Source organism: Leptodactylus fuscus, chromosome 1 (genome assembly GCF_031893055.1).
Source record: "Leptodactylus fuscus isolate aLepFus1 chromosome 1, aLepFus1.hap2, whole genome shotgun sequence".
Lineage (NCBI taxonomy): Eukaryota > Metazoa > Chordata > Amphibia > Anura > Leptodactylidae > Leptodactylus > Leptodactylus fuscus.
The window spans coordinates 335,585,502-335,610,532 of NC_134265.1; the positions used below are offsets into that span (position 1 = coordinate 335,585,502).

The following is a 25,031-nucleotide window of genomic DNA, read 5'->3' on the forward strand; positions in this document are numbered from 1 at the left end:
ATTCTGCTGGTGCAGTCACTGTGTACATACATTACATCCTGTACTGATCCTGAGTTATATCCTGTATTATACTCCAGAGTTGTGCTCACTATTCTGCTGGTGCAGTCACTGTGTACATACATTACATTACTTATCCTGTACTGATCCTGAGTTACATCCTGTATTATACTCCAGAGCTGCGCTCACTATTCTGCTGGTGCAGTCACTGTGTACATACATTACATTACTTATCCTGTACTGATCCTGAGTTACATCCTGTATTATACTCCAGAGCTGCGTTCACTATTCTGCTGGTGCAGTCACTGTGTACATACATTACTTATCCTGTACTGATCCTGAGTTACATCCTGTATTATACTCCAGAGCTGCACTCACTTTTCTGCTGGTACAGTCACTGTGCACATACATTACTTATCCTGTACTGATCCTGAGTTACATCCTGTATCATACTCCAGAGCTGCGCTCACTATTCTGCTGGTGCAGTCACTGTGTACATACAGTACATTACTTATCCTGTACTGATCCTGAGTTACATCCTGTATTATACTCCAGAGCTGCACTCACTATTCTGCTGGTGCAGTCACTGGATGGAGGAGGGGTAATGCTATGGGGTAATTTTTTCAAGGGTCAGCCTACACCCTTTGTTCTGGTAAGGGGAAATCTCAATGCTTCAGTATATCATATGACAATTGTATCCTTCCGTCTTTGTGGGACCAGTATAGGGAAGGCCCATTTCTGTTCCAGCATGACTGTCCTCCTGACCATTGACTTTGTACATGGAGGATCTGACTCATTATCATTATTAATCAATGGTCGGAAAACCCTGGTTACCTGGTACTGAGCTACCGTGTTCCTGACCTTACACCTCTCAGGATGGATCGTTCAATGATTCCAAAGGTTATAGTGCACAGAAGCTTCACACATGGGCCACAGCAAACATCATAAATACCAGGATTAAAGATTATTTCATGACTTTGTAATATCCCCATCCATATCAGTGGAGACCATATGGCATATGTATACATTATACCTCCATGTGAAAGATAATATCTGCCTCACCGTACGCCTCATACAGCCCCATCATTATAGATTCCATTCTATGAATGGGTTCAAATAACTTTTTAGGGATTAATGGGAAATCTCCTGGCGTGGAGCTTGTGCTCATACACAGAAGCCAATCTGAGGAGGCCGAGCTGCAGTGTGTAGTATAAGAGCAGCAGGCACTAGTGGATATTGTAGGTGTCTCTTCTACAGGGTAGAGGACATGTACAATAAGCTCAACCAGCACCCATCTCCCCTGTACATCCACACATAGGACATTTGCAGTGAATTTCCACGTCTTGTGCCAACATTCTCTACCTATTTGTTAATCCACCTTCACAGGGGACAGCTTTTTAGTAAACAAGCACATTTTTGGCTTTATCCTCCGACTAGGGCAGAGGTTCTCAAACTTATTTTGTCTACCGCCCACTTCGAGAATTAATTATTTTCTAGCGCCCCCCCCAATTTTTTTTTACTTTACTACATCTTAAGAATCACAATTGCAGTCATTATGTTAATAATTAAATTATGTGTGTCACGTGAAAATAAGACTTTCTGATGAGGGTAATGTAAAACACCATTTTGTAATATTAGGAAAACTTTTATTCATGTTATTAAAACAAACATTTCAATTTTAATTTTAAAACTAATCTAATGTGAAGGATGAATTTGATGATTTTTAACAAGTTTGTTAATATCAGGCTCGAATTTACTCAAAAACAGCCGTAAGTCACCGCGTTCGGTAATCTGCAACCGATTTCTCTTTTTAGTTAGCAACGTTGCCACAGCAGTAAATCCACGTTCACACAAATACGATGATGGGAATGCTATCAAAAATCGTTGAACGATGGACCACAATCCAGGGTACAATTTACGGAGTACAATGTACGGAGTTTCCTAAAGGACCTGGCTCCTCTGCCCACTAGCAGCCTGCTCTATATAATAAAGCTTTATCCTAGTGAACAGAGAGACCAGGTCCTTTAGCCCAGTAGGATTTAGACTGCTTTATATAAGAAAGCAGCACTTATTCCACACACCCCTCTATCTCACAGCAGGGAGCTAGGTGATGTGTATGTGTGGTGCAGACACAGGCTGGCTCCGTACACTCAGCCCCCCCTCTCCCCCCACACAGCAGGGAGCTACGTCATGTGGCTCCCTCAGCAATGAGCAGGGCGCCAGGTGCTAGTGTCCATAATGAAGTGAATAAAGTAAGATAGTGGACAAACAAAGCAGTTTTGCTGAAGCAGTGTATTTAGGAAAAGTCTTAAATCCACATTAACAAGCAGTATAGATAGAATCATTGTTATGATACCATCCCTTTAAATTAGCCATCGCCCCCCTAAACCGCTTCAACGCCCCCCAATCTTCTCTGTGCCCTTACTGCCCCCCCTATAGGCCTCCAGCGCCCACAAGGGGGTGTTATCGCCCACTTTGAGAAAGACTGGACTAGGGGGACATAAGTGTGAACAGCATGTGCACTGAACCCTATAATAAGACAGTATGCAGTAGGCTCCCTCTAGTGGTGACACTTCAATCATGAATTTCATTCATGATTATCTTTTAGTCATCTTCCTTGGGAAATCTGTTTATTAATACAGAAAAAAAAGGAGCAGCACAAGTCACTTAAGAAGGACATACCTCATAGTTTTCAGCAATAAAAGGAAACTGCTTTGGCTGCAGAAATTGGGTCTTGGGTACGTCCAGTCCATCTTCACCATACAGGAACTGTACCACGCTGCCATCGCTGTCACGCACTGTCAGGTCATACTGAACCACCAGCCCCTCCAGATGCTTAATGACGCACCTAGAAGAGAAGGAAGAGGGGTTTAAAGACAATATATGCGTCTCTGCCAGCGATCTTTGACTAGACCAATCACTAGTAAGCAAATGAGATGGAGAACTTGCCCACTGACCTCTGAAGATACCCGGAACGACTCGTCTTCACCGCAGTGTCCACCAGACCTTCTCTGCCAGCCATACAGTGAAAGTAGAACTCCTAAAGAGGTGCAATAATATACACAGGCTCAGGCAGGAGAAAGATGGCCGCAGCTGCTTACAGAAGGGCCATGTAAGTTACACAGTCAACGGTTACTGCCCTTGTCACCATTAAGGGTTAACAGTCTTCTTCGTGCTATTTATTGGGGAATCCATTACCATTAGAAACCCTTTAAGATGCCCTATAATCTGTTCATCTCACCACGACAGTATAGAAGAGGAGAAAACCTACTCCATACAAGATGGCTCACACTTACTTGAGGTTTGATGCCAGTGAGAAAGCGGCCGCTCACAAAGCCACCAGATCGTGGTGCGAAGTCGTACGGTTGGAAACAAGGCAGGGATTTCCCAGAAGGCATCAGTGGTGGTCGCCGACCTTCCAATTCAATTTGACCCAAAAGACACGAAATCTGAAAGCAATATAATCAGACATTAGGACAGTGACTGTATACAGCCAGCCATGTAGAAGCAAGAAAGCCAAAGACATGGCCCTGTGGTTAAAGCAGTTATGAAGACAAGCCCTTGCCCATAGGCTTCATCTCTGGCTGGAGAAGCCTGTGCGGTCACATCTCCATTCACAGCAGATACAAGATGGGAGGTCAAGGGACCTGTATGGTATAACCTGTGGATGTGCCAGAAACATCCAAAGTGCGAATACCCATTTAAAGGAAACCGAGATAAAGCCAGTCCCGTATGGTACCTGCATAGTATTCACAGTCGATCCTTTCGCTCCAGACTGGACCATCAGCTGTAGATTATTTTCTGGAAAATGTCTGTGGAGACCAAGCGGCATACACACCTAGAAGACACAACAACATCTAACTGAGGACATCCTAGAGACGTAACACCCCAGCACGCTCCAGGAAGACAGAAGACCCCCCAGAACTTGTGTACTTCCAGATACTCACCTTATTTATCTCATTGCTCAACTGATTCACCTCCTCCTTGAACTTCAGGTCAACCATGTTGAAGTCCCTCTGGTCCTTATTTAGGTGAGCGTCCTCCCATTTCTCCTTGGCCTCCTCATCTGAAGCCAATGAGGAGAGGTTGAAGGCAGCTCGGACAGCCTAGATGTAATGAAACAATGCCCGTCATTCACTGCTCCCTATCAACGTGGTACAACTCCAGCTCTTGACCTACTAACGGTCAGGAAAGTTCTCCTGACATGTCCGATTATTTATGAACATGAAACTTTTCTTAGAATGAGACTGTGCCGTTCCTCTGTTACTCTTCCTGAAAATGTATCAATAGACAACTTTATTCATTTGGACTTCAATGCAGTGATACTGCGTTCACATCCTGTTCCCTGGATGAGTAAGGGTCCCAGCAGTCAGACCCCCTCTGATCAGGCCTAGTGAATGAACCAGGAGTCAGGACAGGGCTAACACTGTATGTCGGGGACAAGGTGCTCGGCTTGGTCGACATACTACAGCTCTGACAACAGGACAAGCGCCAGCTGTCAATACCATAAATCCTACAAACAATACAGCACCAAAGTTTCCATAGAACCGCTCCAGCCCCCCAAGATACGGGCACTGAACAGCGATGATAGAAATTTCAGGAAATGTACGGAGATTGATGTCTCATTTACAAAGACTTCGTGTCAGGCTGAGAAAGGAACAGCTGGCTCACTTCTGATAACGTATTGATGGGAACGAGCAGCAACATAATGGGGTTATTTTCACAATTGATCTGTCAGGAAAGGCTTATAGATTAATGAGCATAAAGTACACATTCACCTCGGAGAGCACCAGGCCTCAATAGCACTCATGGTAGATAGGTGGGAATGGTACGGTAACGGAGGGGGTCTCATCTACAGCTACTCAGTTATAAGCTCTTCTAGTACACTATACAAGAAGTGATTGGTGCAAAATGTCGGACACTGGCTGTGGACGCTGACAAGATTCAGCTCCATCTCTCCCTGCAAGAGCAGTCACAGATCTCTCCTACAGGTAATGGCGTAGCTATAAGGGGAGCAGCTACAAGCCCATGGACTGTGAAGGGGCCCCGAAAGGTCCCTTGGTACATAAAATATAGCACAAGATAGGTTGGGGCCCCATTACAGATTTTGCTTTAGAGCTTCAAGTTATGTCTCGCTCCTGACGCGGTGTATGCTCCTTCATTCAGGAAGCTACAGCAATAGACTGCTCATGTGCAAGTGCCTGAAAAAAGATGGAGGCAAATAGGAAAGGGTATTGGGCGGGCGTGAATGCAAAATAATAAATACGTCCCCCCTCTAACACTCCGGGGTCCCTGTTGGCTCCAACGCCCTGGTCCGATGCACGTCATTGCTAGATGGTTGATTTGGCCTGTGATTGGTCACGGCGATCATGTGCTATTTACACGCATGATCGGCGTGACAGTAATCCACACGGGGCTTACAGGGGTGCGCAAAGTTTGCACCAAGCTGCCAGGTGGACTAAGTCTGACTACATATAAGAGGTCTCCTAGTTGCATCCGTTTCTGGACAACCTACATGACCTACAGGGTACCTCATATGCACATAACCCAGAATCCCCAGTCTGCCATGCTATACATACATTAGTGCTTGCATGCAAGACTTCAGGAAAACTGGGCAACATTCAGACTAGTAGCTGAATCAGCAGCCATATTGGCTCTCCAATAGCTAATTGGACATTGATGGCCCATCTTGAAACATACCCTTCCTCCACACAGAGGGGAGACCTCGATAATCTTCTCCCTGGCTTTATCAGCATACGGACGTACCAGAATATCCTCCACCCCTGTAAGGTAGCACAGTTACCAGACATGCACATGATGGACACAGCGGAACAGAAATATCATTGCAAATGGAACAAACATAACAAACATACCCATAGTGAAGCCACGATAGAGCTGCAGGTACGCTGTGAACAGCCGGGCTAGGCACGTCAGCAGCTGCCCACTGGTTTCACCACCGTACAGCTCATAGCAACAGTGGACAAGGCCGAAGGAGGAGCTGCCATAATGAGCCTTGTCCAAGACGCCGCAGAGAAGCTCCCCATCTCGTATGATGACCTGGAAGATCAGAAGTGTACAGGAGGTCACCAGCCTGGGACATAGGACACATACCAGCTCAATTCTCACTATACCATATGGATTCCATATTAGACATAGATGTCAGCTCTGCATACTGCTCACCTGAGACTCGCACATGGAGTCTGGATTAAACCCAGGGATGGACCGAGGCGTTTCCTTCACCCACGCTTTCCCACCTATCTTTGCTTTTCCAGTCAGGTTGAGCGGTAGGAAGTGATCTGGGATTACGTTGATCAGTAATGTAGAGACCACCTGTGACGGAGAAGAGAGAATACGAGTAATCCTACACGGAGAGGAACACGGGATAAAATGGCCGTTTTGCACCTGAGGGCACCCATTTTGATAGATCCCTCATGGAAAGGCAATTTGACACATGGGAGGTTAAATGAACTGTGTAAGGTTCTAAAAACAGCACCACCCCTGAGCACAGGTCATGTAAGGTATTACATCTTGCCCCATTGATTTCAATGGAGTGGATAATCTATCGATAGGTGTGGCAGAAAAGGCCGCCATGTTTTACATTTTTTGTACAAACATGTCCAGCTTTATTCAATGGCAGCTAACAAAATTTTATTGAAATGCCAAACCAGAAATGCTTCCCCCTCCCCTTACACAATGCACTTTCTAATCTGTACCTGGGATGGTCAGTTCATTTGTCAACTCCACTTTTAGGCTGGGTTCACACAATGTATTTTGGCACGTAACGGGGAACGTAGACGGCGCGGGAGCCTTTGCGGGCCGTGTATGCTCCCATTGTTTTCAATGGGAGCCGGTACCGTATACGCGGCACTATTTTGCGGCGGCCGCAAAATAGCGCCGCGTATACGGTAGCAGCTCCCATTGAAAACAATGGGAGCGTATACGGCCCGCAAAAGCTCCCGCGCCGTCTACGTTCCCCGTTAAGTGCCATAATACATCGTGTGAACCCAGCTTTAGGGGAAGGAAAACCTAGATGTCCCTATAGTGGACAGACAGAGCAACAGCAGCTACTAGAAATAATGCCCAAGCAATGAGGGAGAGGAAGACACTGGGTAAGTTTCACCCCTTTCAGAACAAGACTAATGAAATTTTAACTCTTGCCTTTCTGGTAACCTTAACCTAAAATAAGTAGCCATTGCATCCATCTCCAACAACAACCATGTATTCAATACTGGTATAGCAAGCTTCATTGTATTTAATGTCCAGCAGTCCATTGTTACTAAACCGTATTAACTAGAGATGAGCGAACACTATTCGAAAAAGCCGTTTCGAATAGCACGCTTCCATAGAAATGAATGGAAACGGCCGGCACGCAGACTTTGCCGGCAGCTGGCCACTTAACCCCCCGCATGCCAGCTACATCCATTCATTTCTATGGGAGCGTGTGATTCGAATCGGCTGTTGGCTCACACAGCTGAAGGTTTGTGACAATGTATTCAATACACCAGAAGCTACAATGCCTCTCAAGTCCTGGACACAAACTTGGGGGACTATCATTATAATATTTCAGTAGGATTCCCAATGGTTGGGCGCCAATCTAACATTTTCCTCCTGTTCCTTGGACAGTTGAGGTTATCCAATTTCTAAGATTGATGGCCAACACTTGGGACTCCTGCAGATCACGGGTACTGAGGTATTTCCCCATAGACTTCAATGGGACCCCATGTGTCGGACGCCCACAGATCGAATTTTGATGGCCATCAGATAACCACCCAATATAAAAACTAAAGACGTTACCTGTTTTCCGGTCCACAGTTTGCAGGGTTTCATAATGGCCGGAGGCAGGATTTTGACCCGGCCCTTCTTATCAGTCAGTCCTCTATATACCAGCTCCATATATTGATCTCTGGTAAAGAAGCAACCACGGATGGTCATGCTGGCTCCAGATACCATGTGATCTTGGATGAGGCCGGCTAAGGGTGTACCATCCTGACGGAAAGGAACACAACACATTAGGCTCATAAATTCAAGGAGATGAATCTATCACATTTTACACCAAGAATGAGTAAAGCTGCAAATTATGGTACTCGGCCCTTTTAGTTCCAAAATATGCAATATTGGCATAGTTGTGCAACGCACTTTTCCAAAGAGTGGTCCTATCAGAGCCAGGGCTAGCGGGAGGGGACACGATCCCTGCATTCCCTACAGATTTACACCATACCTTCAATCAAAGCATTCCTCCCTCCTTACCTTGGGCACTAAATACTGCTCGTCGGTACACGCTATGGTGTAGGCCTCAGCCCGACCCAGCTCACTTTGAGGAAAATGAGCGTTCATTTCATCTCCGTCAAAGTCAGCATTATAAGCCTTGCAGTTGGCATAGTGCAGCCTCAGCACTTTCTCTCCCGGCAGGATGCGGGCCTTGTGCGCTTGGATGGACGGCTTGTGCAGCGTGGGCTGCCGGTTGAGTAGCAGGACATCACCGTTCTTAACATGACGATATACCTGAGATGCAAGGAGAGGCAGAAAACATGGGGTTAACAGATCTTATCCATTTCTACATGACATTCTGCAGACCACCAGGGATACATGCCTTAGTTACATCACATCCCTATAAGCACTGCGGCCTCTACACGACTTACCAAGCAGAGTGCCGTACATTGGTATGCTAGCTATACTCGGTATTGGAGCTCAGCCTCATTCACTTGAAAGGGACTGATCTGCACAAAGGCCATGTGATCGATAAACGCCATGTCACATGAACTGTGAAGCCTAAGAGGTTTTGCAAACAGTTGATCTGTGGAGGATCCCAGGTGTCAGACCCCTGATCTTCAACCGATAGCCTATCGTAGGGATTGGTCATCAATAAGAAAGTCCCAGAAAACCCCTTTAACGTCTTTTCTGCCACAGACTATGAAATCTTACCATGAACCCACTGACTTCCAAAGACTACCCGGGATGCTGGTATTGAATTATTCACTACCCTAGGCAACCAGGGATACAGACATCAGGGACCATCAAGGATGACAAGAATAATTCCTTCACTGCCCTAGACCACCTGGAATCTAACTATAAATGCACTAGACCACCAGGCATGGGAGTCAATAACCCATTGACTGCCCTAGAAGACCAAGAATTGTACCAAAAACCAATTCAATAACCTAGAACCAAACGCAGGTGGACACTGACCATTTTGGTGCTCTAGACCACCAGGGTTGTTACCTGAATTGAGCTATATGACAATATTTTATTCTACTGAGGACTGACTAGCTTGGAGCCAATAGTGTTCCAGCAACCCCCAAGCACCCTTGCGCATGCGTGTGACCACCGTCCCGGGGTCCCTCATAGTGCAGTGGGTCCCTGGAACCATTCCTCACCCTTTGCCCCCTCCCGCGTACCCCCATTTACCCACCACGACCCAGGACCCCCTGCTCCCTACCCCAAATGGTTACCACTTTGGCCCCACCCCCCGTTACCCACTGCTCCCCCGTTACCTGCTGCCCCCCACTCATGCCACCCATCCCCTCCTTCCCAAACTGCCCTGCCGTGCGCACGTTGCATCACCGCATGCAGACTTGTCTTGTCGTTAGCGACAGCGGGGCAAGTAACCCTTCCACAGCAGTGGTTGAACCGTTGAGTCCCCCGGCATGCGCGCACTGTCGGCACAGCGGAGGGACTTCTTGCGCACCTACAGCACGGCTGCTCGCTCCGGATGGTCCAGAGCTTGCAGTGGGAGGCATGTGCTACAGCGTGTACAGCATCCTCAGCGCCGCCCACACAATACCACGGGCCTATTGGAAAGCAGCTGAAGCAGAGCGGATGACATCATCTCGGCTCCATTAGCCTTGCGGAATGGCAAATTCGGGGCTTGCGGTGGCGTTGTGTGGGCATTTAGCGGCTTAATATGTAGCATATGTATCTTTCCAGGTTCCAAGGTATGCATGTTCCAAATTTTAGCCCAATCCCTGCAGCCGTTTTCGCGTGATTGAAGAACAAACATCCAAACACACAAACTTTATAATATTAGGATAGTAAGTATCTGGCTGCACCAAGACCTCCACAGTATGGAGCTGCTGTAGCCAACACAGATAACAATAAGCAAGTGACCCATCTTAAATGAAGGTCACATGCCATAATATGGAGTATAGAAAGGAGTTGATATATAGACTTGTATACACCAACACAGTCACTTACGATTTTTGCCGCCAATCTGTGTGTACCCGTGGATGGTGTCAGCAGCTGCTTGGCAATGGCCTCACGCTGTGTCTGGTCAGAAGAAGTCAATATTGTGTGATACCCATCTTCAGCAATCACCATAGTTGCCCCTGGGTGGACAGAGGGTCCATTTATAACCGCCTGCCTCAACTCCTGCACATTCCAGGATGTGACAGGCTGGGGATAGGTCAACTTGGTGGCAAATACCTAAAAGGAGATACAGCATACGTGTGAGCATACAGAGTCGGCATAGCGTTAATGTACATGATTGCTAAAATATGTTAAAAATGTGTCTCATAATATACCTATAAAGTAATATTATGGAACCCAGGCTCATCAACAGCACAGTAAGTAAGCTTATACGCTCCCATCTTTAAAGGGGACATCCACTTTCTAATATTAATGCCCTATCTAAAGCATAGGTCATCAATATTAGCTCTGCAGAAGTCCAACAACCAGGACCCCCGCAGATCAGTTGTTCAAGCTAAGCACGGCTCTAGATAATGCTTACATGCAAGTAGCCATGATGCTTACTCGCTATACAAAATGTAGCGGTGGCTTCATATACTACAGCGCTATCCCACTGAAGTATATGAGGCAGCATTGCAGTGCCACTACATTTTGTACATTTGTGCCTTGGAACAGCTGATGTGAGCTCTGAATATTACGTAGGTGGATAACCCCATTAACACCTGCATTCACTGTATGCAGAGGATTTGGCTGTCTGTATAAGGAAAACAAACCTCCCTTTCCATGAGCTCTATCAGCCACTAAATAAAGGTAAAAGGGTTCACACGTTAGTGTCAAATAAATATGTCCTCTTGTGTATTTTGGGGGAGTGGCGGCGTCTTGTCAGGTAGAGCTATGAATGGAGTCTATGGCTGGTGACAGGTTCTTGTTAAAACCCATCTGCTGTACCTTCAGATACATACCATAGGGATGCCAATCTCATTAGTATTGATGTACATGTCTGGGCAAATAACAGATCGCGCTGCATAGTCCACACGCTTTCCCATCATGTGTTTCCTAAAGAGACCTTCCTTCTTCTCAAGCATCTGTAACAGAAATAAAAGATTCACGTGGTGGCATAAAAATACATTTACATATTAATGTAATTTACATAAAAGATACTTTTATTATATTTAACTGATCCTGAGTTACATCCTGTATTATACTCCAGAGCTGCACTCACTATTCTGCTGGTACAGTCAATGTGTACATACATTACATTACTTATCCTGTACTGATCCTGAGTTACATCCTGTATTATACTCCAGAGCTGCACTCACTATTCTGCTGGTACAGTCACTATGTACATACATTACATTACTTATCCTGTACAGATCCTGAGTTACATCCTGTATTATACTCCAGAGCTGCGCTCACTATTCTGCTGGTGCAGTCACTGTGTACATACATTACATTACTTATCCTGTACTGATCCTGAGTTATATCCTGCATTATACTCCAGAGCTGCACTCACTATTCTGCTGGTGCAGTCACTGTGTACATACATTACATTACTTATCCTGTACTGATCCTGAGTTACATCCTGTATTATACTCCAGAGCTGCACTCACTATTCTGCTGGTACAGTCACTGTGTACATACATTACATTACTTATCCTGTACTGATCCTGAGTTACATCCTGTATTATACTCCAGAGCTGCACTCACTATTCTGCTGGTACAGTCACTGTGTATATACATTACATTACTTATCCTGTACAGATCCTGAGTTACATCCTGTATTATACTCCAGAGCTGCACTCACTATTCTGCTGGTACAGTCACTGTGTACATACATTACATTACTTATCCTGTACAGATCCTGAGTTACATCCTGTATTATACTACAGAGCTGCGCTCACTATTCTGCTGCTGCAGTCACTGTGTACATACATTACATTACTTATCCTGTACTGATCCTGAGTTACATCCTGTATTATACTACAGAGCTGCGCTCACTATTCTGCTGCTGCAGTCACTGTGTACATACATTACATTACTTATCCTGTACAGATCCTGAGTTACATCCTGTATTATACTACAGAGCTGCGCTCACTATTCTGCTGCTGCAGTCACTGTGTACATGCATTACATTACTTATCCTGTACTGATCCTGAGTTATATCCTGTATTATACTCCAGAGCTGCACTCACTATTCTGCTGGTACAGTCACTGTGTACATACATTACATTACTTATCCTGTACTGATCCTGAGTTACATCCTGTATTTTACTCCAGAGCTGCGCTCACTGTTCTGCTGGTACAGTCACTGTGTACATACATTACATTACTTATCCTGTACTGATCCTGAGTTACATCCTGTATTTTACTCCAGAGCTGCACTCACTATTCTGCTGGTACAGTCACTGTGTACATACATTACATTACTTATCCTGTACTGATCCTGAGTTACATCCTGTATTATACTCCAGAGCTGTACTCACTATTCTGCTGGTACAGTCACTGTGTATATACATTACATTACTAATCCTGTACTGATCCTGAGTTACATCCTGTATTATACTCCAGAGCTGCGCTCACTATTCTGCTGGTAATCCCAATTGCCTTCTTTGTTAGAGAAGCTAAGCGAAACAGTTTCTGACAACAAACTTGATGACTGTTTCCAATAACAGTAGAAGAATAGAGGGTTTCTCCATATACTATAGACTTCTACAGAGCGAGAAAGCAGCACTCCCCCCTTTTTCCCTATGACGTTTATAAGCCATATCCTGTGAACATCTGAAGTAGGAGAGCCCCTTTAACCTCGACATGGTAGCGTCTGTACCTGATGTCACTAACACTCTCCACACATACACTTGGCATCCTTTTGACCAGTGTCAGATCCGAACTAGAGAACTAAAGACCCCTCAATCAGACATTTACCTGACGCACACCGGGATACTTATCAGCCATGATTCTGTCCATCTCACTATCAAACACAATGTTGACGTGTGCCTGCAGACGGACCCAAGAGTTGTAAAATTTATCTGTCAGGGTCAAGCCAGACAACGTGTTTAAGAAGGCTCGGTCGATGCCTTGCTCTTGCTCAGGATTTTCCTGAAAACCGAAGAAGGAAGATATTAATTCATGGTAAAAGGTTACTCCAGTCACAGCAAGTTACCCCCGACCGATCACAGGAAGCACCGCCCAATTCATTTCAATGGAATCACTTGAGACTGCTGCGTGCAGTGTTTCGGTCACAGCCCGTTAGGCCTAAGGATTGGGGGTCATTTGCTCATCAGTGGGGATCTGACCACTAGGACCGCCACTGATCAGCAAATTACCCTCTATCCTTAAAGAGGACCTTTCACCACTTTTGGGCACATGCAGCGTTATATACTGCTGGAAAGCTGACAGTGCGCTGATTTCAGCGCACTGTCGGCTTTCCCGATCCGTGCCCGGTGTAAAGCGCTATCGGTCCCGGGACCGTAGCGCTTTAGTGTCAGAAGGGCGTTTCTGACCATTAGCCAGAGACGTCCTTCTGCCTCGCGGCGCCTATCGCGCTGTGCTGTGGAGCGGGGAGGAACTCCCCCCTCCCGCTCCTGATAATGCTGGTCTATGGACGAGCTGTGCGAGCAGAGGGAGGGGGCGTTCCTCCCGGCTCCACAGTACAGCGCGATTGGCGCCGCGAGGCAGAAGGACGTCTCTGGCTAATGGTCAGAAACGCCCTTCTGACACTAAAGCGCTACGGTCCCGGGACCGATAGCGCTTTACACCGGGCACGGATCGGGAAAGCCGACAGTGCGCTGAAATCAGCGCACTGTCAGCTTTCCAGCAGTATATAACACTGCATGTGCCCAAAAGTGGTGAAAGGTCCTCTTTAAGATAGGGAGTAACTGGCTGTGACCAAAATACCCCTTTCAAGTCGTAGCCTTCTGTAACCATTCAAGACTATATTCACCAATGAGAGCAGTGGGCGCCATCTAGTTATGTTATATAATATTACCATCAAAATATTAGCCACTGTTTTTAGTGGGAACCCAAATGCCATGTGATCAGAAGGATGGAGGACCAAAATTCCCCAGAATGCCTCCTTGTGTGCGTGCTTGTGTGATCGGTGCTTCAGCACCCACAGTCCCATGAAAATGAATGGAGTGCTACTGCACTTGTGTGACCATCAGGGGAGGCGTCAGGGGGACTTGCGTTTTTTAGTTATCCTGATCAATTGGGGACCCAGTATTTGGGACCTCAGCGATTGGACACTTATCACCTATCCACAGGACAGGGATTAGAGTCCATAGTGGCACAACTCCTTGTCTTAAGACTCCATACACACCAGCATCAAAACTTTTTAACACTGCGTTTATACGGAAGAAAATAAAGGGAAATTCCTCTTCATTTTCCACCGTCGTATTCAGTGGTGGGATTTCTGCAATGGAATGACGATACCCCGACATCCGCAGTCCGTTGAGGCTTTCCTCTTGTTCGCTGAGTCCATGGCAAGATTGAACAGGACAATGATTCCCCCCCCCACACACACACATCCTGCTGCGATCTCTGTCTCCCATTGAAAACAATGGGTAGCATATTCAGGATGGAATCTGAAACTGATCCGGGGGCGGAATCCTTGGCCGATTCCTCCATGTGACCCTAGTCTTTACCAGAAGCAATCTGTCATGTGTTGTGATATACTATACCCATCAAGTGAAGGAGATCGGAAAAATGTAACCTCAGACTAAACCAATGGCAGCTGGGAACACCAGTAACACAAGGAAGTGCCGGGCAATGTCCTCAGGTAGACGACATTAAGTCTTACCTCAGTCTCAGTATCAAGTGGAGTCTTGGTCTGGTCCTCGGCCATGACTGCCAGTAGCTTCTGTATGACGGACACATCTTTCAGGACGGCCTGCAGATTAACAGTCTGTCCATTGGTGTACATTTGATCTCCCATGCGATTGACAGGCCGGTAACTGCAAAGACAGAAGGGTCCATCATAAGGAAGACAACAGAAATGGAGGAGAGCAAGTCCAAGAAGAAATGTCACAGTGGACAGAGATGGCTGCTGGAGAAGATGCAGACAGATCTAGACTGACTCCTTCAGACAGCTACGTCCTGTCCTAGAAACTGATCAGCCGTTTCAGCTACCTCAGGACCAACGTCCTTAGTACCCGGTCACACAGTGTGCTGCCATCCCAACACTGACTCTCTTAGGCAGTCAGTCACTATGATATCCCGACTCTCTCCACCTCCTTCCTGTGCAGGTCCCATCATGGCCACTTGCGACGAGTGAGGCAGGAAGTAGCCAACTTCTCCTCCGAACTTAGATTTCAATGGATAAAGTCAGGGAGTATTGAACTACAAATTACCGTGATGGAGGAACCACCAAAAGATCAAGGAAGAACGCATCTGGGGAAAACTTCTCATCTACCGCCATGCCAGAAAATAGGTACTGTAGGAAGAAACCTGGAAGCATAAAATAAGGAGCGGTCACAAGACAGGATCAAACATGGACAAGGAGGTGTGCTTTATTGCATCCAAATAGAGATATGTGTAAACCTTGACAACCTTCCTCAGTACAACAGATGCATAGTGGTGACACAGGTAGGGTGGAAATCACAAGGAAATCCTACCTTTCTTTTTCTGATCTGCACCGCCGTTCTTGGGAATTGTCTTTTTTATTATGCAAATGAGTCCTCAGAAAACACAGGTGGCGTCCCCTGTGCTCTCCGAAGACGCTCCAGCGACACCTCTGTCTTCTACTGTCGATGCCTCTCTCCTGCGTTGTCAGCCGGCAAAGCCAACTGCGCAAGTCAGTTCGGCCATTTTCCTATGGCCGCCCATATAAGAGGCCACAGGAAAATGGCCGAACGGACATGTGCAATCGGCTCTACCGGCTGACGTTGCAGCAGAGAGGTGTCAACAGAAGACAGGGGAGTCACTGGAGCGTCTTCAGGGGGCACAGGGGTCGCCACCTTTGCTTTCTGAAGACTCATCTGCAGAAGAAGTTAAAAAGAAAATTCTAAGGAGCGGCGGTGCGGATAAGAAAAAGAAAAGGAGGACTTTCTAAAGACTATTCCAACGTGGTCTTTGTAGAAAAGGAATTCTAATGATAGACTCTCTTTAACACAAAGGGGGCCACACCACACTGCAGCCTTGCAGCACTGGAGTCCTGGTGTTCAAATCCCGCCAAGGGCAAAAAACCATCTGCAAGGAGTTTGTATGTTCTCCCTGTGTTTGCATGGATTTGCATCCCATATTCCAAAGACATATTGATAGGGAAAATGTACATTGTGAGCTCTATGTGGGGCTCACAATCTACATAAAGAAAAAAAAAATCCCTTTAACACAGTAGAGCTGTTGCCATATACAAGTCTTAGATCACCGCTCAAATCATTGGCTGTAGTGCTGTAAAGCAAGGGCCATTTTCCACTAGGTAGCTTTGTAATGGATACCAGTTATGAGTCAATCCTCCGGCTCTAGAGGCAAAGTGAATAAGCCGCATAGATGTGATGGTCACATAATTCTGATTACGTTGTGTACCACTAGATACAGTACACAGTATAGACATGACATTACCTTCATTTTCCCAGAGAGCCTCTATGTGCTCCTTTGTCGTGTTCGGCGTCATGTAGCCTCGATGGGTGAGCTCCACTACTTCCTTTTCTGAAAAGGAAGTACGAAAAGGTGAAAACTCGTCTGAAACAAGAAAAGGTCGCCAAGAAATGCTTAACACGAGACGTCAAAAGTTGGGAAGTAACTGGTCTTAGAGAGAAACTTTGGCAAGATGACATCCTTAGGATAAGTTACCATTGACTGATTGGTGGGGGCATGGGACTGTGCTGCAGTACCAGAAATAGCCACAACTGTATGTATGGCACTATGCTTGGGTAAACAATGAAGGGGTCCATGGGCATACTACAGCACTGATCTACTGCGATGGTCAGCGCTAAGGTCACCGTACCCTTAAGTAGTCTATGACAGTCCTTACAAGATTTCCCCCAATGTCTGAACGATGGGGGTGAAACCATCAAGACCCCCACCAATCATGAGAAGACAAGTAGTGGGGTGCTGGACATAGCCAACTACTGTACTGAGCAATCGCATAGAGATGAAGGAGGGTCAGCACACACAGACATGCCATTTATATGGGGCACACAGGTTCTCATGATAGTGGGGTCCAGCGTCAGAGAAGTAGATCACCTTACCTACACAAATATCTGACTTTCGATTCACCCAGTCTATTACAGGTAATACAAGTACAACTTCCCCACATCGGGGCAGATTAAGCTACTCACTTTCAGGTTCAGGCTCTTCTGATACGTTATTCTCTTTGTCGGAGGCCATCATCATAGTGAGCTTGGAGTTGTGTTCTTTCCGTACTACGGAGCACGGCGCACTGAGGAACACAGAAATCACTGTCAGGACCCAAGAGCTGGAATAAAACTGGTATCAAGGCTGCGACTCCACCTCTACATTACAGAACCCATATTTAACCATGTTCCTTGTACCCTACTATGTTTGGGAGAATTTGGCTTCCACTCTGACTGTCAAGGGGGTTGTGATTTCTCGGGCAAGTGAATGGCCTGACTGTTCAGTATTGCACTGGCACAAGTATGGGTCCCATATTGCAAAGCGCTATAACGGCCTATAGGTCTGTCCTGTTATCCTAGCAGTGGAACAGGCCTGGGGAGAGGGTTTGTTTCATATTTATAGCAAGATTAATATAAAAACATCATTTATAAAAGTATTAAAGGGATTCTACCATTAAACTACCTTTTTTTTCTAATGAACACGTTGGAATAGCCTTAAGAAAGGCTATTTGTCTCCTACCTTTAGACGTGGTCTCCGCCGCGCCGTTCCGTAGAAATACCGGTTTTAACCGGTATGCAAATGAGCTCTTCGAAGCAATGAGGGCGGGCCCCAGCGCTGAAACACCGATGAGCGCGTCCCCATTGCTGCCCGAGAGCTCTTTCCTGCGCCGCCTCCTTGTTCTGCAGCAACTCCGCCTCTTCTGGCTTCTCTTGCTCTTGTAGTTCTATACAGGAGCATAGAGAGGCCACCCCAAAATGGCCGCGGGTCGGCTCCTGTATTGAACTGCAAGAGCGGCTACCCCAAAATGGCCACCAGCCGGCTCCTGTATTGAACTGCAAGAGCGGCCACCCAAAAATGGCCATTTTGGGGTGGCCTCTCTATGTTCCTGTATAGAACTACAAGAGCAAGAGAAGCCAGAAGAGGCGGAGCTGCTGCAGAAGAAGGAGGCGGCGCAGGAAAGAGCTCTCGGGCAGCAATGGGGATGCGCTCATCGGCCTTTCAGCGCTGGGGCCCGCCCCCATTGCTGCGGAGAGCTCATATGCATACCGGTTAAAACCGGTATTTCTACGGAACGGCGCGGCGGAGACCACGTCTAAAGGTAGGAGACGAATAGCCTTTCTTAAGGCTATTCCGACGTGTTCATTAGGAAAAAAAGTAGTTTAATGGTAGAATCCCTTTAATCACAACACCCCTTTAAATTGTGATGCTTTGCAGCATTATGAAGTCCAAAGTATTGTGTAAGTGATTAAATAAATTGCAACTTCTAATGTATATTTTCTATACGGTACTGGCCATAACCCGAACAAACAGACACTGACATTACTTAAAACCTAATGAAAAAAAATAAAACAAATGTATGTAAATAGATGTATGATAATAATTTAACTCAAAATCTAACTATTTGCACCTAAAACGCCACAAAATTCAAGTCATCCTGCAAAAAAAACGAGATAAAAAAAAAAAATTCAAGCTAAAATAAGATAATCTTAAAATAACAAATGAACATAAAAATAAATCAATTGAATCGAATTGCCCAAAATTCTTTCTCGGTCTCCTCCGTGACTCACTGGCAATAAGGACACCTCTTGGATTTCATGTAAACTTTCCAGAATTGAGTGATAAGTTTGTGCCTGATCATAGAGATGTTCTTCACCTACGGAAAAGAATTCAGAGACGTAACGTAAGTACCTGCGCTGTCATCCTATACAGAGCGCCCCCTGCTGCAGAGCATGCTGGGAATGCAACATCAATTTCTCGTTGCAGTTACTTACACGGGACTCCTCCTGCTTCTCAGGGAAGGCTTTCAGCACGTTTCTGGTGTAGTTTTCCAGTTCTTCACGAATCTCCTCCCCGGTGGGGTTGTTATTTTCTAAAAACTGCAGGCACAGATAAAACACAAGGAAGTTATCAAATCTACTTTATCTTAAATATTGTCTTCCGGGAAATCCCTGGTTGTATAGGAGATTCATGCCCTATAGATAAGGCCTCACTCACCTGGTTGAGGACACACTCCACCTCATGCACCTCCTTGAGCGCTCCCCTGTCTAGTAGCTTCAGCTGGTTCAGTAGTAGGTGGATGGCGGAACGAGAACATGTCAGCAGATGGCAGTAGAAGCAGGAGCCTCGCACTAGCAAAAAGAGTTTCTACACGGCGCAAGGAGAAGAGATTATTACACTGATGAGCCAATGACAATTTCATCACTTTTAAGAAGTCAACTATATAAAATGCAGTACCGCATGCAACCAGCATGTGGCAGCACAGAATAAGATTATAGGACTGTAGCAGTCATATCACATTGCAAACCGTAGTGCAGTCAAATCTGCTCACAATGAGGAGGTGTAACTGGTATTTTGGATGGCAACTAAAGATGTCTTAAAGGAGTTAGTGGATGGGCTATACTTAGGAGAGGTTATCAATATTAGATCTGACCTCACCAGATCAGCCGCTCTGGAAAGGTTTACATGCCAGAAGTCACTCATGGAAAATTGTACATCTTTATATTATACAAACGATAATATTTGTCTCTTAAAATTGTCCTGAACGTGTCCAACCCCTTATAATCTTATTCACTTTACTGGTACTGTAAAAACTCTGCATTTACACAACACCGGGCCTCGGCCTTACAGTGGTTCTTCCATAAGCATAATTTATCCCAAGAGTTGGTAGATACAAGGGCTTGGCAGTCAGTCAGTCCCACATGTACCCCAGTAGGTATACCCCACTGCTATATATTACACATGGTACTACTGCATACAGATTCCCCCTGCCCAGGACAGACACTCACACATAGCCCCTGATGCTTTGCTTCAATCAGTACTGATGGAGGTTTTCATTGCAGTTACTGGCGCCGCTGGCGGTGAGCGACAATCATCAGTCACCATGTGCTGACATCACAGCAGACCCCACAACACAACACTGCAATGAATGGCGCTCACCGCTCGCTCCCGAGCGCAATAAGAACCTTTATCAGTACTGATGGAAGCGCTCATTGTGCTTCTATAGGATCCTGCATGCAGCGCTGCATATAATATAACACATCCCTGGGTTCGGGGACCGTTACGTTACATGTGGGGACCATTACAAAGCTATTAGAAGTCATTTATAAGAGATCGCTACTTTGGGGTACTTAGCTGGGACATTTTCTCGCTAGGAGAGTACTTGAAAAGAATGAAAAACACTGCCATAGACCATGAACAGAGCAGCAGTATGTAGGACCACCATCCCATCCTGGGGACATGGATATCATTCTAGTGGGAGTCTCAGTGGTGTAGATAAGTTCAGCAGTGAGGAATCAGCAAAGCAAAAATATTATTTCTTAAAAAAATGTATCCCCCGGATAACCTCTAAAGGGGCAGCGATTCTCTCCGATCCCTGGCTGCTGCTGTCCTGACACCTCCATACTGCTCTCTACTCCTTATCCTGCAGAAGATATCGCTCCATTTTGTGCATGTCAACAGGAACCATGAAATAGAGAGCAGCAGAAGCCCGGGAAGTGCACAAGCAACAATGGCAGCTCCTCTGACAGGACAGGAGACCCAGGCATGCCATGTTTAGGGAGTCCATGTCTCACAAGTCATAGTACAAATGGCATCAGAACACCTACATCAAACAGCAGAGGATTGTACACGGTCAGAGGCAGCTCAATATGGCCGAGATGTCCGGGGCAGTTGATGAAATCCTGAGAACAGGTGGCGCATACTTCTTTACTGTCTGCAGGGCCCAGGGCCAGGTCGTACAGGCCATTCTTCAAGGGATTGCCTGCAGGGTCCAGGTACTGGGGATTGGAAACAGCCAATACACTCAGCTTCCTAAAACAGAAAGTGACACAGGTGACAAGTCTGACAAGAAGCAGCAACCGAGGCCGAGGCAAAGACTGACAGAACTTATATCAATATTATGTATGTATCAAATGTGGCCGCCAACAACCAGATGTTATTATGTCTGCTGACTGGTGCAGATACAAATATGTACAAGGTTCAAGATCTCTGCCAGATTATAGAAACATTTATACAACACATATCTTGTCACTGATCTCACTGAACAGCCAGGCTCACTATACAGCAGAATAGTGAGTGCAGCTCTGGAGTATAATACAGGATGTAACTCAGGATCAGTACAGGATAAGTAATGTAATGTATGTACACAGTGACTGTACCAGCAGAATAGTGAGTGCAGCTCTGGAGTATAATACAGGATGTAACTCAGGATCAGTACAGGATATGTAATGTAATGTATGTACACAGTGACTGTACCAGCAGAATAGTGAGTGCAGCTCTGGAGTATAATACAGGATGTAACTCAGGATCAGTACAGGATAAGTAATGTAATGTATGTACATAGTGACTGTACCAGCAGAATAGTGAGTGCAGCTCTGGAGTATAATACAGGATGTAACTCAGGATCAGTACAGGATAAGTAATGTAATGTATGTACACAGTGACTGTACCAGCAGAATAGTGAGAGCAGCTCTGGGGTATAATACAGGATGTAACTCAGGATCAGTACAGGATAAGTAATGTAATGTATGTACACAGTGACTGCACCAGCAGAATAGTGATTGCAGCTCTGGGGTATAATACAGGATGTAACTCAGGATCAGTACAGGATATGTAATGTAATGTATGTACACAGTGACTGTACCAGCAGAATAGTGAGCACAGCTCTGGGGTATAATACAGGATGTAACTCAGGATCAGTACAGGATAAGTAATGTAATGTATGTACACAGTGACTGTACCAGCAGAATAGTGAGTGCAGCTCTGGAGTATAATACAGGATGTAACTCAGGATCAGTACAGGATAAGTAATGTAATGTATGTACACAGTGACTGCACCAGCAGAATAGTGAGTGCAGCTCTGGAGTATAATACAGGATGTAACTCAGGATCAGTACAGGATAAGTAATGTAATGTATGTACACAGTGACTGCACCAGCAGAATAGTGATTGCAGCTCTGGGGTATAATACAGGATGTAACTCAGGATCAGTACAGGATATGTAATGTAATGTATGTACACAGTGACTGTACCAGCAGAATAGTGAGCACAGCTCTGGGGTATAATACAGGATGTAACTCAGGATCAGTACAGGATAAGTAATGTAATGTATGTACACAGTGACTGTACCAGCAGAATAGTGAGTGCAGCTCTGGAGTATAATACAGGATGTAACTCAGGATCAGTACAGGATAAGTAATGTAATGTATGTACACAGTGACTGTACCAGCAGAATAGTGAGTGCAGCTCTGGAGTATAATACAGGATGTAACTCAGGATCAGTACAGGATAAGTAATGTAATGTATGTACACAGTGACTGTACCAGCAGAATAGTGAGTGCAGCTCTGGGGTATAATACAGGAAGTAACTCAGGATCAGTACAGGATAAGTAATGTAATGTATGTACACAGTGACTGTACCAGCAGAATAGTGATTGCAGCTCTGGAGTATAATACAGGATGTAACTCAGGATCAGTACAGGATAAGTAATGTAATGTATGTACACAGTGACTGTACCAGCAGAATAGTGAGTGCAGCTCTGGAGTATAATACAGGCTATAGCTCAGGATCAGTACAGGATAAGTAATGTAATGTATGTACACAGTGACTGCACCAGCAGAATAGTGATTGCAGCTCTGGAGTATAATACAGGATGTAACTCAGGATCAGTACAGGATCAGTAATGTAATGTATGTACACAGTGACTGCACCAGCAGAATAGTGAGCGCAGCTCTGGGGTATAATACAGGATGTAACTCAGGATCAGTACAGGATATGTAATGTAATGTATGTACACAGTGACTGTACCAGCAGAATAGTGAGTGCAGCTCTGGAGTATAATACAGGATGTAACTCAGGATCAGTACAGGATATGTAATGTAATGTATGTACACAGTGACTGTACCAGCAGAATAGTGAGCGCAGCTCTGGGGTATAATACAGGATGTAACTCAGGATCAGTACAGGATATGTAATGTAATGTATGTACACAGTGACTGTACCAGCAGAATAGTGAGCACAGCTCTGGGGTATAATACAGGATGTAACTCAGGATCAGTACAGGATAAGTAATGTAATGTATGTACACAGTGACTGCACCAGCAGAATAGTGATTGCAGCTCTGGGGTATAATACAGGATGTAACTCAGGATCAGTACAGGATAAGTAATGTAATGTATGTACACAGTGACTGCACCAGCAGAATAGTGATTGCAGCTCTGGGGTATAATACAGGATGTAACTCAGGATCAGTACAGGATATGTAATGTAATGTATGTACACAGTGACTGTACCAGCAGAATAGTGAGTGCAGCTCTGGAGTATAATACAGGATGTAACTCAGGATCAGTACAGGATATGTAATGTAATGTATGTACACAGTGACTGTACCAGCAGAATAGTGAGCACAGCTCTGGGGTATAATACAGGATGTAACTCAGGATCAGTACAGGATAAGTAATGTAATGTATGTACACAGTGACTGTACCAGCAGAATAGTGAGTGCAGCTCTGGAGTATAATACAGGATGTAACTCAGGATCAGTACAGGATAAGTAATGTAATGTATGTACACAGTGACTGTACCAGCAGAATAGTGAGTGCAGCTCTGGGGTATAATACAGGATGTAACTCAGGATCAGTACAGGATAAGTAATGTAATGTATGTACACAGTGACTGTACCAGCAGAATAGTGAGTGCAGCTCTGGGGTATAATACAGGATGTAACTCAGGATCAGTACAGGATAAGTAATGTAATGTATGTACACAGTGACTGCACCAGCAGAATAGTGATTGCAGCTCTGGAGTATAATACAGGATGTAACTCAGGATCAGTACAGGATAAGTAATGTAATGTATGTACACAGTGACTGCACCAGCAGAATAGTGAGCGCAGCTCTGGAGTATAATACAGGATGTAACTCAGGATCAGTACAGGATATGTAATGTAATGTATGTACACAGTGACTGTACCAGCAGAATAGTGAGTGCAGCTCTGGAGTATAATACAGGATGTAACTCAGGATCAGTACAGGATATGTAATGTAATGTATGTACACAGTGACTGTACCAGCAGAATAGTGAGCACAGCTCTGGGGTATAATACAGGATGTAACTCAGGATCAGTACAGGATAAGTAATGTAATGCATGTACACAGTGACTGTACCAGCAGAATAGTGAGTGAGCTCCGGAGTAAAACTCACACACTTAAGTATATATACATGACTATAGCTAATATGCTATGATATATATTTATTTCAGTAGCCGGGGTCAGTATACACAGTATACAGTATAATAACATACAGCAGTCCAGCATGCAGCACATGGTACACATATGACGTCACGTGTGACATATAAGATGTATGATATAAACGATATAACAGGACAGCCGGTTACCTGATTTCCTCTGAAGAATAAATACAGAATGAGATGTCCTGCAGGCGCCGCCATGGCACGTCCTTAGAGAAGATCATGGTGTAGAGTGCGAGCTCTCCGGCCGCAGATCCCTCACGTCTACACACACGTGCAGGACCCGGAAGCTGGACTATTCCACTGTTCAGCTCA

General features: G+C 45.4%; 1 protein-coding gene across 1 annotated transcript in view; it reads right to left on the bottom strand.

Annotated features, from left to right (window-relative positions):
- Nucleotides 1–24,989, bottom strand: part of POLR1A (RNA polymerase I subunit A) — a 42,951-nt gene extending 17,962 nt beyond the window's left edge. Inside the window, exons 1-22 of the mRNA XM_075261228.1 lie at nucleotides 24,864–24,989; nucleotides 21,075–21,279; nucleotides 19,465–19,614; nucleotides 19,242–19,346; nucleotides 19,038–19,123; nucleotides 17,454–17,554; nucleotides 16,735–16,821; nucleotides 15,525–15,621; nucleotides 14,975–15,128; nucleotides 13,102–13,275; nucleotides 11,142–11,264; nucleotides 10,189–10,416; nucleotides 8,245–8,499; nucleotides 7,792–7,983; nucleotides 6,178–6,327; nucleotides 5,871–6,054; nucleotides 5,698–5,780; nucleotides 3,945–4,103; nucleotides 3,737–3,835; nucleotides 3,294–3,446; nucleotides 2,955–3,037; nucleotides 2,680–2,845 (exon numbers count right to left, since the gene is read on the bottom strand). Coding sequence (XP_075117329.1) covers nucleotides 2,680–2,845; nucleotides 2,955–3,037; nucleotides 3,294–3,446; nucleotides 3,737–3,835; nucleotides 3,945–4,103; nucleotides 5,698–5,780; nucleotides 5,871–6,054; nucleotides 6,178–6,327; nucleotides 7,792–7,983; nucleotides 8,245–8,499; nucleotides 10,189–10,416; nucleotides 11,142–11,264; nucleotides 13,102–13,275; nucleotides 14,975–15,128; nucleotides 15,525–15,621; nucleotides 16,735–16,821; nucleotides 17,454–17,554; nucleotides 19,038–19,123; nucleotides 19,242–19,346; nucleotides 19,465–19,614; nucleotides 21,075–21,279; nucleotides 24,864–24,940 — 3,111 coding nt within the window. The 5' untranslated portion in view covers nucleotides 24,941–24,989. The remainder of the gene's footprint in view (nucleotides 1–2,679; nucleotides 2,846–2,954; nucleotides 3,038–3,293; nucleotides 3,447–3,736; nucleotides 3,836–3,944; nucleotides 4,104–5,697; nucleotides 5,781–5,870; nucleotides 6,055–6,177; nucleotides 6,328–7,791; nucleotides 7,984–8,244; nucleotides 8,500–10,188; nucleotides 10,417–11,141; nucleotides 11,265–13,101; nucleotides 13,276–14,974; nucleotides 15,129–15,524; nucleotides 15,622–16,734; nucleotides 16,822–17,453; nucleotides 17,555–19,037; nucleotides 19,124–19,241; nucleotides 19,347–19,464; nucleotides 19,615–21,074; nucleotides 21,280–24,863) is intronic.
- Nucleotides 24,990–25,031: the final 42 nt, after the last annotated feature.